This window comes from Scomber scombrus, chromosome 13 (assembly GCF_963691925.1).
Source record: "Scomber scombrus chromosome 13, fScoSco1.1, whole genome shotgun sequence".
Classification (NCBI taxonomy): domain Eukaryota; kingdom Metazoa; phylum Chordata; class Actinopteri; order Scombriformes; family Scombridae; genus Scomber; species Scomber scombrus.
Genome location: NC_084982.1, coordinates 13,079,919 through 13,093,894, shown reverse-complemented (window position 1 = coordinate 13,093,894; position 13,976 = coordinate 13,079,919). Strand labels below are relative to the sequence as shown.

Here is a 13,976-nt window from a genome sequence, read left to right as displayed (position 1 = left end):
CACTAGATGTTTGACTGTAAATCCAAACAACAGGCTTATTTAACACATAGTTGGTTACAACTAAATGTTTTTATGTTAAGATTCACAAATGTTTTTGCAATGCTATTTAAATTCAGTTTACACTACCAATTCTAGTGTTTATGTTTCAGAGATTTGGGATGTGAGCTAATTGGCTTGATCTGAGCTGTACCAACACACTTCACAAATACAACAAAACAACCTTTGTGAGTTGTACAATGTTATATATATACCCCCTCCGTGTTTGAGACTGTGACAAAGACTTGTTTTTAACACTGTAAATTTAGCTCTTGTGGTATTATTATATACAGTAAGAATATAGTCACAGGTATGTGGACACTTTTCAGGGAAGGCTTATCGTATGATTTTGGAACCTGGCTATGGAGATTTGCTCCCATTCAGCGTTACGATATCAGCTACTGATGTTGGTTGATAAGGCCTGCCTCGCAATGTTCAATTTCATCTCAAATGTGTTGGATGGGGTTTTAGTCAGGAATCTGTGCAGACTATTGAAGTTCTCCCACATCAAACTCAGAGAAAATCATTCCTTTTGGGACCTTGCTTTGTGCACAGGGGCATTGATTGTCATGTTGAAACAGGAAAGTGCTTTCCCCAAATTGTCCCAGTTGTCTAGAATATAATTGTGCGCTGTAGTGTTAAGATTTTCCTCAACTGGTACCAAAGAGCTTAAGAAAAACAGCCTCAAACAGATCAAAATCAAGTGCTGTGGGTAGAGCAGGGTGTCCACATACTTTTGATGATATGCTTTACTTCCTTCCTGTTCATTTGTACAGGCTGATGTTTCGTTCACCCTTAAAATTGTGTGTGAATATAAGTAAATGGACTTCATTTATACAGCATTTTTCTAGTCGTTTCTAGTCTACTGACCACTCAAACTGCTTTATGCCAACATTCACCCATTCACACACACATTCATACACTGATGGCAGAGGTTGCCTTACAATGTACCAACCTGATCAGGAGTGGTTTAGTGGTTCAGTGTCTTGTTCAAGGACATTTCAACCTCCTGAGCAATGTGTAAATGTGAAGCTGAATGTAATGTGATTTGAGCTGTAAGCTGAATGTAATGTGATTTGAATTTTCCAGGTAGAGGTTCAACAGTCAAAACAAATATATAAAAACATGTTTGCCATAAACCAAAGACACGTGAGGTCTTCCCTGTGATTTGGGAAGATGGAGCACACTGGAAAGATATAATATAATGTCTTGATGTCAAATTTCAGAGAATTCTCTAAGGGAAACTCTTCAATTTAACCCTTTATCTATTTGCTGCTTTTACCCATTCATACGGGTTTCCTTTTCTTTCTTTTTTTAATTTGATTTTTTAGAACATTACATGTTAGCAGAACACATTCAGCTCGCTATATCAAGTGATCGACTGTGGAAGCGTTCATGCGAATGTGTTCCAAGATTATTAAGCTGGTTTTAAATGAGCTGCGACCCGAACAAAACCTTGCTCAGCTCACGAAAAACAATTTTGCATGTACACACTAAAGTACACACATGCGTACGAGCACGCGGAATAGACTAACTAAACATCAAAAGGAGAAGAAATGGGCTTTTTTCTATATAAAACCACTGTGGCTGTAATAAGACGATAAACAGTGCAGGAACTATCTTCAAGCAATGGCATATCTGTTTACCCTTTTTCTAGTTTGCAACTTCCAGTGTGCACTCTAAAAACAGGCTTAGATTTTTTATTTTTTTTTATTTATTTTATTTTTTTCACAAGAGGGTATTTTAATTCTAAAGCGAGGGATTGGTCACACTTGGTCTCATTAGCATGAGGAGCTGTATAAACCCCGCCACTGCAGAATTGTGAGCTGTGTTGAAGGCGAGGCAACAAGCGTATCTCTCACTGGCTGCGCGCAAGGAGCAAGTAACTTTCACTCTCAGCACAGTTCAGTTCATAAAAGCGGGAGCTGTATGGAGAGCTCTCACTCCTGCTCCTATCTGCCCAGCGCCAATGAGGATGCTTACTAAGGGAAAGATTACTACCAAGATGATACGAGGCAAATTTATAACTTATTGGCGTCGTTGGATTTTTATATTCTCAATCCATCATTTTTTATTTGCCTCACTGGCTCAGTCCGAGGGAAATACTATAAGATACCAGACCAATGAGGAGGACGCACCGGGAACAGTCATCGGAAACCTTGCCAAGGACATGTCCTTGAGTCTGTCTCATTCCTCCAAGACCAATTTCAGGATGATGAAACAATTCAATGATTCATTCATCAGGGTAAGAGAAAGCGACGGGGAACTCACTGTCGCGGAACGGATTGACAGGGAAAGAATCTGCAGACACACTCCACAGTGTCTCATTACTTTTGACGTGGTAAATTTCTCCAAAGATCGTTACAAATTGATTCACGTTGAGGTGGAAATAAAGGACATCAATGACAACTCCCCGGAGTTTCCAAACAAGGAATCTATAGTGGAGATCTCAGAGAATGCAGCACTGGGGTCCCTTCTTCCTTTAGACCCCGCTGTGGACGCTGATGTCGGGTCAAACTACATTCAAAGCTATCAAATTTCTGTAAACAGTCATTTCACCATTGATGTGCTCCTGCGAGCGGATGGGGTTAAATATGCGGAATTGGTACTAATGAAAGGGCTAGACAGGGAGACTCAGTCATCATACACTGTGGAGCTGGTCGCCACAGACGGAGGCAACCCATACAGATCGGGGTCAACAAAGATAACTATCAGAGTGACTGACTTTAATGATAATAGTCCTGTTTTTGACCAGAATAGTTTCTCAGTCAGTTTGCCAGAGGACGCATCGGTTGGCACTGTTATACTGGACTTGAACGCAGTTGATGCTGATGATGGTTTAAACGGAGAGGTCGTCTACGGGTTCGGAAAACAGGTTTCTCATGAGATCCGAGAACTTTTCCACGTGGATAATAAATCAGGTCGCCTGACTCTCAAGAGCCCGGTGGATTTTGAGGACAAAAGCACTTATGAGCTAGACGTCCAGGCGACTGATTTGGGTCCTAACCCGACCCCCTCCGTGTGCAAAATCATAATTCACGTTACAGACGTTAACGACAATGCCCCAGAAATCAGTATCACCCCGATGACCTCCATCTCGACTGGCATTGCATACATCAGCGAGGAGGCAGACAAGGACAGTCTGGTGGCGCTGATCAGCACCTTGGACAGAGACTCGGGTGTTAACAGCCAGGTTCACTGTACGTTATACGGCCACGACCATTTCAAGCTCCGACAGGCTTACGAGGACAGCTACATGATAGTTACAGCTGCAGCCTTAGACAGGGAGAGGATTAGTGAGTATAACTTGACAGTCATGGCTGAGGATTTTGGCTCACCCCCTCTGAGAAAGATCACCCAGTACACCATTAGACTCAGCGACGAGAATGACAACGCCCCTCACTTTACTAAGGCTGTGTATGAAGTTTCAGTGATGGAAAACAACCCCCCGGGCGCGTATGTCACCACAGTCGAGGCCAGTGACACGGATCTGGGCAACAATGGCAAAATTACTTATAAGCTTGTGGACAGTGTCATCATGGGGTCCCCAATGAACACATTTGTGTCACTTAATTCAGTGTCTGGCTCCATATATGCCCTAAGAAGTTTTAACTATGAAGTCATGAAACATCTAGATGTACACATCCAAGCAAGCGATGGGGGGTCACCACAGCTGCAGAGCACAGCTGTCATCAGACTAAAAATAGTTGATCAGAATGACAATCAACCTTCTATCATTGAGCCACCCCTTTTCAAGGGATCTGCTGAGGTTTTCTTGCCCAAAGATGCACCTGCAGGTTACGTGGTAACCCAGATAAAGGCCACAGATGCTGATGAGGGCATAAATGCACAGCTGTCCTATAAAATCACAGAGGGAGGACACCTGGGTTTCTCTATCAACAAAGACACAGGGAAGGTGCACGTGAGCCGACAGCTGACTTATGATCTCGCAGACAATGTCAAAGTCATAGTATCAGTCAGTGACAATGGGTCCCCTGCACTTACTTCTACAGCCATTATACACTTCAGTTTCATAGAAGGAACTGTATCCAGTATGCCTTCTTTGACTGAAAATGGCAGTGAGGATCTCTTTGAATGGGATATGTCCATAGCCATAATCATTGTCCTGGCAGGGAGCTGCTCTCTCCTCCTGTTGGCTATCATTCTCATCACAACCATTTGTAGCCGCCAGAAAAAAGAGAAGAGGGAGGGGGGCTATGATGAAAAGGAAGACATACCAAATGTGGAAAACGTGGAAAGTGGTCATATTGATTCATTGATTGCCAACCACAAAGGCAAAGTGTTTGATGCCCACCCATTCCCAGAGAAATCTCCAGTGGCCAGCAGCAACACAACAGAGGCAGGCTGTGATGATGGCAGGCAGACAGCAGGCATCTTTGAGTCAAACAGCAGGGTGATGGAAGGGAAATTAAAGGTAAGTAATTATTTTTCAGAGATAATTAAAGTTTGTTACATGCTGATTTTGTTGTGACTCAAAATTTGTGTGAATGTGTTTCTGTCTCTGCAGGGCTATTCTACTTTACCGGGATATGGGAAAGAAACTGTCCGACCGATTACAATATGGAAGGGCAACTCCTTCACAACAATCTCAGCAAGAGATCCTCACATCAGTGGCAAGGACAGTGGGAAAGGTGACAGTGACTTCAATGACAGCGATTCTGACATAAGTGGAGATGTGCATAAAAAAGACTCACCGCCAACAAACAGTGAGTGTCACAAAAACATAATAAAATAGAGATTGAGAAAAAATGTCAGATTAGAGATCACATGATTTCATGTTGATGTGGATTTCCATGCAAAAAAGTGCTTCCTAAAATATGAAATTATGATTAATCTAAACCACATATACCAAACAGATTGTACCCAGTTGCAACAGTATATTTTCAGACACACTGAACACATTATGATGGATCTAACTTTGGCTCACTGGGGTCTTTCAACATCAAACACCCTCATCCAGGTGAGCCAGCAACTGTATAAATTGTTACATTCTGACAGCACTGCTGTTTCCACAGGTCTCTGGGCATGTACAAGTGAGTGCAAAGTGTTGGGACACTCAGACCGATGCTGGAGTCCCTCAGCTACAAGGCCCAACACGAGCCTGGCCTGTGGACCGCATCTGTCGACGTTCTCCAAGACAGCTTCACTTCCCCGTGACACCAGAAGGGAAAACTACTATCCAGCTCATCTACCTAAAACCAATGGTCTGCAAAGTGTGTACGAAAAAGTTCAACACCAGGAGTTTGATTATATTCTTGTGGGTCCGCCGACACCGGCCAGAATACAGGAAGCAGATGAGATATCCATTCCAGAGTACACAAACTCATAAACAGCTTAAATCAAAGATCATCAAAAGGGGCTGTGTCTTTATACTGTACAGAACTCTTATCTTGATTGACTCTATGTTGGATTGTTGCAGTGTTTTGTAGTATGTCATTTGTCTTTTGATTCACATAAGACTGTTCATTGTACCATGTATAATATGCAAGATTTTGTACATTAATAATATATTTTTCATAATGACTCGATGTAAAGAATAATTTTATTATGAATTTTCAAGAGCATGTGTTACTATTTAAGGGGCATGACCTACAGTATGGACATTTAGGCTGAAAGGCGCCTTCTTTCTGCTGTGAAAAACAATCAGTATGAAAAATGACCATGTTTGTGGTAGATTTTGTTCACATTGTTGCACAAATAAAAGAGTTAAAAGCAAAATTGTTTTGCTGTTGAGAAACAAATTTAGTTATCTAGGCTTACAGGACTCAAATGTAATCTCATAGGCAGAGTGCAACCTATTGTTCTGAGGAAATATTCATAAAGCACAAAGAATAACATTAAATGAGCCAACTGAATGCACTGAATGCATCTAATTTGCCTTCAAGGCTTATAAGCTGCATAAATAAAATGTGGTCCTCTGACGATCACAGCCAAAGTGACAGCAAGCTTAAGCCAATGTCATACTCTTTTCATTGTACACAATGTAATGTGCTGCCTTCAATTTGCATGCAAATAATACATTGTTGATCAAATGCTGTTACAATTACATATTTTTTCGAAGGTCAAAAAATCCTGTCACCTTTCTGATTGCCTCCCAGCTCAGCAATTATCAAAAAAAATGTGGTTCAATCGGTTACCAAGCAACAGTAGCACTGCACATTTGAATCTCTCTGTGATTGTGTATGGTATAACAAGTCAGTGCTATGTTGCAGCTTAAAACATATTCTTTAAAGTCACAGCTGCCATATATATATGTATCTTACATGCTACTTACATATCTACATCCTAACTCAAAGGTGAGAGAGCAACTTGCATCACTTCCTATCACACATGACACCAGCCAATCTCTGATTCGCTCAAAAATGCTTCAAAAGTATTGATATAAATTGGTGCCACAGGATGGCCACCTTGCTTTAGGCAACCTAGACCTCCAGGTAACATTCAGATGAAAAATTTGGCCCAAAGAATTTACATCATCTGTACGTCATTCACACTCAAGCGTGAAATAGCCTTCCCTGGGATAACCTGATGCTCCAAAGAGAAGTATTATAGTATTAGAGGAGGAATTATAGAGGACATCATGAGAGAGACCATGGAAAAAGTCCACAATACCACCCATGGATCTGGTTTTTTTGAACACTGCACGCCTCCGGTAAGACAGACTTAATACGTTTTTTGATTTTGAAATATAATTGACATCCATGACGTGTGAATTAGTGAGTAAACTCTGTGAAATCTTCAGGAATTATTCCTGCTTATTGATCAATGTGTGCCATTTCTTACTTTGTTTCTTCTGAACTTTGGGAAGGTACAAAACACACCGACCTCTACTGCGGTCAGTCGCCTCCTGAGGCTTGGAGCTGTGGCTCTTGTTGTTGGTGCTGTGTTAATGTTGTGTGCCTCCATGGCTGCTGTCTACCTGTGGAGAGTCAGTGACAAAAATGTAAGTGTTGACTGAGGATTATGCTGTTACAGGCATTATAGTGCTACTTCAAGAACAGATTGCAAGCAGGATTTTTTTGGTATGAAACAGACCCAAAATAGACTACAGAATCCTCTCATAATGAAAATTTGATTACAGGCATGATTGTACTGTCTTGAGTCTGTCACAAGAGATATTTATGTTAATGATTAAGATGCCCTTTCAACAATCATAATCATCATCATAATTGAGAGTATGAAATTGCAGGTTTAATTCTGTCTACATATTTCAAACTACATAAAATATTCCCATAACTCTACTCCATCTTATAAGAAATACTGTGTTTATCTGTGTCCTAATGAGCTCACCTGTAGGGCAAGCATCCCCATCAAGGTCTGCAGCAGCATCTCCTGTGGCGCTTTGCTCAATTCTCAGCACGCTAAAAGTACACAGGATTTCTTTAAGAGTAGCAACCACAACATTTACTGTGCAGAGGAATGGCATAAGCAATATGCAGCTTGCTTTTTCTGTATCTCTCATCTACTGTGTTTGCTACTGTGTAATTTACATAACTTGACTAATCAGTCATTTAATGTTCCACTCTGAATGCTGCCAGGTTTATAATGTTCGTTACAGTATGAACATCAATGGGGAGGTGAGGGAAGGCTCCATGGAAATTGATTCTGACAACAACCTGGAGAGATTTACAACTGGGAGTGGTGCTGGGGAAGCGGTGGAGATTCATGACTTTCAAATTGTGAGTGAATTTGTCCTTGTTCTTTCTTCCTGAGGTAGTTCAGCAGAGACCGTCTGTGTGCTTAGCAAAGTAGCAAAGCTGTGAGTGTAAACATGGCATCTCTGTGATTTGGTGCAGGGAATAACGGGAATCCGCTTCTTTGGAGGAGACAAGTGCTATATAAAATCCCAAATCAAAGCCAACCTTCCACACGTGGGAGTTCACAACAAAGAGTCGCTGATGTTTGACCTGGTATATGCACACTATTTGACACTGTTTTATCTATTTTATATTCTGCTTTCTTTTAACACTGCCATGTATTTCTCCGTCTGAGTAATTCAAGGAAAGTATTCTTCTTTTCCTGTCAGACAGATGAAATCATGCCAGTGAGGTTTGATGAGGAATTCCTCACATGGGTTGCTGCAGAGCAGCCACTGAAGGACACCAGTTTCCTGAGCAACAAAATTCTGGGTCTTTGCGGGGAACTTCCAATTTACTGGCTCCAACCTATCTTTCCTAAAGGTTGCCTTTCTATCTTCTATATATATTGATTCACATCACCACAGAGTCATGAAAAACTGGCCTTATATCACAGAGGATGGTCTGTTTCATTTGAATTATTGTACATTTCTTCATAGTTTATTCAAATCTTGGTTGTCTTTGCCGTGCTTATCTGCTGACACACTTGTGAAATCTGTAGTCTTGTCTGAGAAGTTAGTGAAACACATGAACATCTTGAACATACACTACATTTAGAGTCATACACCAAAAATGGCTCCAGTCTTGTATTAAAAAAGAATGATCTTGAAATATGCAGGACTGCTTGATATCACTGCTGCTAATTGAATAATTCAAGACATCTGAGACAGCTCCAGCTATGTAGGATTGAGCTCTGAGGACACGTATCACGTATGGTGTCTTGTGGATGTTGACCCAATACTCTTGCCTCTTGTGGCTGCTGTAACAGATGGGGAGAGGAGAAAGAGAGACACACAGCGCGCCAAACGGCAGTTTAACATGGAGGAGTTTGAGGCAGCTGCTGAGGAGAGGGGCTCGGTGAGTCACGCAAATAATGACACCTCCACAGTTGAGGAGGAGGAGGAGGGGGCGCAGTCTACTGCAGGGTCAGCATACAATCCTGAAAACCCCTATCATGTGAGTACCAACTTCAATGATATTGCTTTTGACAAACAAGGCTTCAGAGTTGGTGAATTTTTTAGCAACTATCAAGAGGCATTTACTGAGGCCTGAAGCAACCCTTAAAGTAACATTATGAATTGAATCTTCTCTGTTTTGTCAACATTTTACTGATGACTTCAGTACATACTCCTTAAGATGCCAGCCTTGTTAAAAATGTATATTCACAGAAATAGAAGAACATGATGCGGAAATGTGTGAATCTTAATTTAGTGTCTCTGTCAGCTGTGGGTATAGGCTGCTGTCGCCATTAAGTAGGCGTCAGATTAGTAGGTAATTACAGGTCACTTGGGTAGCAGCTGTCATTCCATGATGATGAACTTATGAACTGAAGTGAAAATTTCCATTGGTAATAAAAATTCATATTGCCTAAGAGAACTGGAGTCACATGTTTGAAAGGATGAGAGGTTTAAGTTTTGAAAATATTTGAATTGCAAATGAGTATTTTTTTTAAAGGCTGCTCTTAAAATTAACATTGCTTCAATACTGTAGCGCAGCAGAGGGTCCGGAGAGGAAAGTGCCATGACCTTTGACACCATGCTAGACCACCAGGGGATCTGCTGCTCAGAATGCCAACGCAGCTACACTCACTGTCAGAGGATATGTGAGCCTCTGCATGGCTACTGGCCGTGGCCTTACAACTACAGAGGGTGCCAGGTAGCCTGCCGAGTCATTATGCCTTGTCGCTGGTGGGTGGCACGCATTTTGGGCGTTGTGTAGGAATGCACGCTACATTTGTGAGATAACTTTTTTTCTCCCCAAAAAAGACCTTAAAGGAAAACTATACTTATTAGCACAATATGCAGATAATGATGTATGATTTACTAGGTAAACCTATGCAATATTTAATAATTTTCATAGGTAATAGGTAAATTGATCATTTCTATTTGCAGGCATACACTACTTCATTACATACAGTAGAACTAGAGAACATGGATGCCATATTCCTGCGGCTACACGGTCACAAATGTGTTGCACAAATGAGCACATTAATTTTTGCATTGTGTAATACCAAGGCTTAATGCAATGTACTGTGCTTAATGGAAGGTATGGGACTGAATCCAAAGGCTCAGCAGATCATGTACCTTTTTCTGACTGAATAGGCTTCAATAAATTCTAATTACAGTATATGCTGGCTTTGATGTAGATGTTTTTTGGTGTCACATGTTGTTTTCATGGTTCCACTGGGTGCTTTTCTGATAAAGCTGAAGTGACAGCAATGGTTGCCACAACTTCCATTCACAGCTTAGAATCAGTTTGAGGGCAATGCAATTTGTGCACACTGACATCTGCATTGACGTGAACTAATGCGAGATGAGTGTCATGGCAATGATGGAAAACACTTCTATAAATGTGACATTTTTATTAAATAAATAAATCTTTTTTTCTTCTGTGAAAAGTGAAGATGCCAAGCTACCAACATGATCACAGAGACAGGGTTTTTTTTCTTTGCACCGCTGTTACCAAGACTATTCTGAATACCTCAAAATCAAAAGCAATCAGATTACTATATGTAAAGCCATATGCCAACTTTCTAAATAATTGAGAGGAGCCATGTTGCGATCAAGACGATTTCACAGAGGGTGATCCAGGCACATCAAATTACGACAGATGTGAAACTGCACCGTATCTGCCACCAAAGCCGTATTGAAGCAGTGTGAGGAAACAACACAAAGAGATGCTTGTCTCTTTGCTTGGAGATCTCTCCTGGTTTTCATGGGGGTAGAGATGCTTATCACATCTGCAGTGCTGATAAGATGGCCTCTGTGCTTCCGTAGGCTATATAATATTAATCCCTCTCCCACGTCTGCAGATGCACTTAAAGGAAGGTGACAAGCATGACATATCCAGGACCTCCTGATGGCTCATGCTCTGGAGTGCAGCCACTAAAAGAGCCCAAAGTACCCTCAAGTGATGTAAATTTGCAGGGGGAGTCCAATTTCCATCACAGCGCTGTCACTGCCATGGTCATTAAACTAAATCATCCCGCTGTGTGTCACACAGCTCCCATTTTAAAGTCCCTTCAATAATGGAGTTATACTTGGACTGCAGATTGCAGCACAACAGTGTATGTCTGACCTGACAGCAGCTGTGAGAGTATCCTGCACATTATTTCCTCTTTAAAAATCACAGACAGACACTCTACATGAACATAAGAAATAGTGTAAAATTATTAATTAATTGACAGACATTTTGTACCTTTGTTGAGCCAGCTTCAGTTTGGCAGAACTATATATAATCTCTGAAGTCAGTAACAGCAGCTGAAATTTAAATATGACGTGTTACAGTATGTGCCTGTTGCTGTCGGCTGTTTCCTCGGGTTTCTCTCTGAATATGTTGATACAGCAGCACAAGACAAAGAGCTCTGAGTCTAAGCTCAACAAAGGAGATGAAATACACAAAGCAAAAGGGAAAAAAAACACATCACCACAAGCAACAACTCAAAATGGCATTTAAACAGAGAAAAAACACATAGCTCAGAACAACAGCAGTTTTGTTATCCCGAGGCCCTGTTTCTAAAAAACTTGTTTCCTTTTGCCATTGCTCTCCTAAGAAGAGAAATGTACCCCTGTTGAGTAGCAAAGACGAATGTGTTGGAGAGCGGCTTCAGTGTGTGAGACAGTGGTGCCTTTTTGTTTGTCTCCCCTCTGGAGCCAAGCTTACCCAGGGAGCCCTGCAGGCCAGGGAACAAACAGAGCTTTGTGAGCACTGACCCACTGTGCCCAGCAGCCAGACTGCAAACCTCCACTCCTGTGCTAATAGGAAACCACAGACAAGGAGTCTGCAGCAGCCAGGGGAGGGGAAGCTTTCTCGCATCCACCTGTGCTTTCATCATTGCCCATCAAAATAAGCACAGGCAGGCAGGGTGCTCTGGTGACCACCAAATCAAAACCTTTTTCACTAACATCCTCTTGGCACTTACACTCAACACAGTACATTTGGGATATATTAGCTGGTGATTTATTTTGTGGCATGGATTTGTGCTAATCAAGCCTGCGCACTCACTAGAGCTCCCTATAAATAGGCTATGTCAATAGCCTGCCATAAATGTGCCTGTTGTTGCCCGGGAGGCATTAGAAGTGTGAATAGACGTGTGAAGTGAACCACTCTAGTAAACGTGTCCTACATTTGATTGCATGTTTTCCATTACATCCAGACATGAATGAAATAAACAGTAGTGACAGTCCATTTTGCACCTTAACCAGAACACAGAAACCCTTTTAGGCTAGCTCATTATGTTTTTCTGCAAGAAAGCACTGCAATACGTTTATAGATGCTGGCATCGTGAAAAAACCTGTAACCCACAGTTTTGCACCGGCAAAAGCAACCCTGGCAGCTAACATTTGTCTTTTCTTTTCTCCTGAATGGTCAGAAATAACATGGCTGGTCGAAGGGGGGCTTGGTACACGGCTTAAATGCTTTTTAATCCCATGGTTGAGTGACCACTTGCAGCTCTGCCCACCAGTCTGACTCTGCCTGCAATTTGTAGGTCTCTCTGAAGTTTCCTTGCCATTGGCTGGAGTGTCCACTTCTCCCTCTCTCACACACTCTTATTTAGTATGCAAGCCCCAAATGGCCACTAATTAAATGCCTGCTGGTATTATATGAACTTGTCTTGATTATTTCACTAAACTAAAACTTTAAATATTGTCAATAGACAGGATTCAGAGAATTACACATTCTATGTAATGAAACATTATAGCAATTCTCCTGGGTGACTCAATTAGTCTACACATACTGCAGGGATTTTTGTCTGTGTATTCCAGTTGGTTGCATGATTTCCTCGTTCCACTCAAATAGAAAACCTGTAGTGGGCTGTTGATCAAAATTGGACACAGCACTGGAATTTACACCTTGTTACACATTGTTTTCAGAGAGACAAACCACACATGTGAAAGTTAGTGCGTTGGGGGGCATCCGATGTCAAGATGTCCAGAGCGCCTCCTAAGAGGAGGGCAGATATCTTTATAACACAGGAGGCATTGGTTCTCTGAGAGGATGTTGCCTAATCACAAACATAAATCATATGCTCGTTATAATTTTTTTACACTGTCAGTGAAATTTAATTTGGAAAGCCATGCCAATAGGCTCAATATTAAAAAAGGTTCTCCATCAAAATATGGCATTTGTTAAAACTTCAGTCACCATAGGGTGTACCCCAGAACACACATATCCTCTGGTGGGGTGCTTAAAAAGAACTATAGATAGCTCAAAGCAGAATCAAAATCCAGACTACACATCTACAAACTGTTAAAAAAAAAAAAGCAGCTCCTCCACAAAGCAATGTCAAGAGGCTTGCCACATGAAAGCAAAAGTTGTCCAAAGAGTTGCGAGAAGTACTGACAAAGTTTATGAAGAAAAAAAGTAAATGTGTTTTTAATCCTCAGCAGCACGTGCAACAATGAGGAGCCTGAGCGCTTAGATATGCCACCCCGGGGGCAGGCTCTATACTTAAGGCTTACAACAGCCTCATTATCTCCCTCAACTCACATCAGATCCTAGCAGCAGTTTGTCACAGGCAGGCTCCTCTCTGCCAGTAGGCATCAGACCAATCCTCCTGCAACACTACTGTACATAATTGCCATATGGACAGCATTTTGAGCCAGACTGAAGACTAAAAAGCCCTCCAGGCAGATTCCCCAGATAACTAAATGAATATTTTATCTCATTTCCATCTAATTTGCACCACATTATTATACAGAACTGAAATTTTTAATTAATTGATAGAACAGATCAAACACAGGTTTACACTTTGATTTTCGGGAGCTGTTATTTTGATAATTTGCATGACTTTTTTCCCATGCCAAGCTTTTTAATCTCCCAGAATTCCAGCATCTCTATATAGAAACACTATAATAAAACATACAGCAAATTAATAACTGTCAGCACACATGCAATGCTTGTCTTGGTTGTGTGAGCAGTTCCACTGAGAAGTCCTTTTACCTGCCACCCCACTGATTAATTAATTTCACACTGTTTAATTAAATCCACAGTCTGGGGAGTCTGGGCAGCACCGTGGGGAGCCCTATCTGCGCTGTGTGTGTACAGAGATTACTAAAGAAG

At 41.4% G+C, this 13,976-nt stretch overlaps 2 protein-coding genes across 2 annotated transcripts; both read left to right on the top strand.

Moving 5' to 3' along the window:
• The first annotated feature begins 2,005 nt into the window (after positions 1 to 2,005).
• si:ch211-199f5.1 (protocadherin-8) lies at positions 2,006 to 5,386 on the top strand. Its single transcript, XM_062432058.1, has 3 exons — positions 2,006 to 4,471; positions 4,565 to 4,763; positions 5,073 to 5,386. Exons 1-3 carry the CDS (start codon positions 2,006 to 2,008, stop codon positions 5,384 to 5,386), a joined length of 2,979 nt encoding a protein of 992 aa, XP_062288042.1.
• A 1,251-nt stretch (positions 5,387 to 6,637) lies between these two features.
• cnmd (chondromodulin) lies at positions 6,638 to 9,632 on the top strand. Its single transcript, XM_062431285.1, has 7 exons — positions 6,638 to 6,709; positions 6,866 to 7,000; positions 7,596 to 7,736; positions 7,854 to 7,967; positions 8,084 to 8,237; positions 8,683 to 8,870; positions 9,405 to 9,632. The coding sequence occupies exons 1-7, from the start codon at positions 6,638 to 6,640 to the stop codon at positions 9,630 to 9,632; spliced, it is 1,032 nt and encodes a 343-aa protein (XP_062287269.1).
• Positions 9,633 to 13,976: the final 4,344 nt, after the last annotated feature.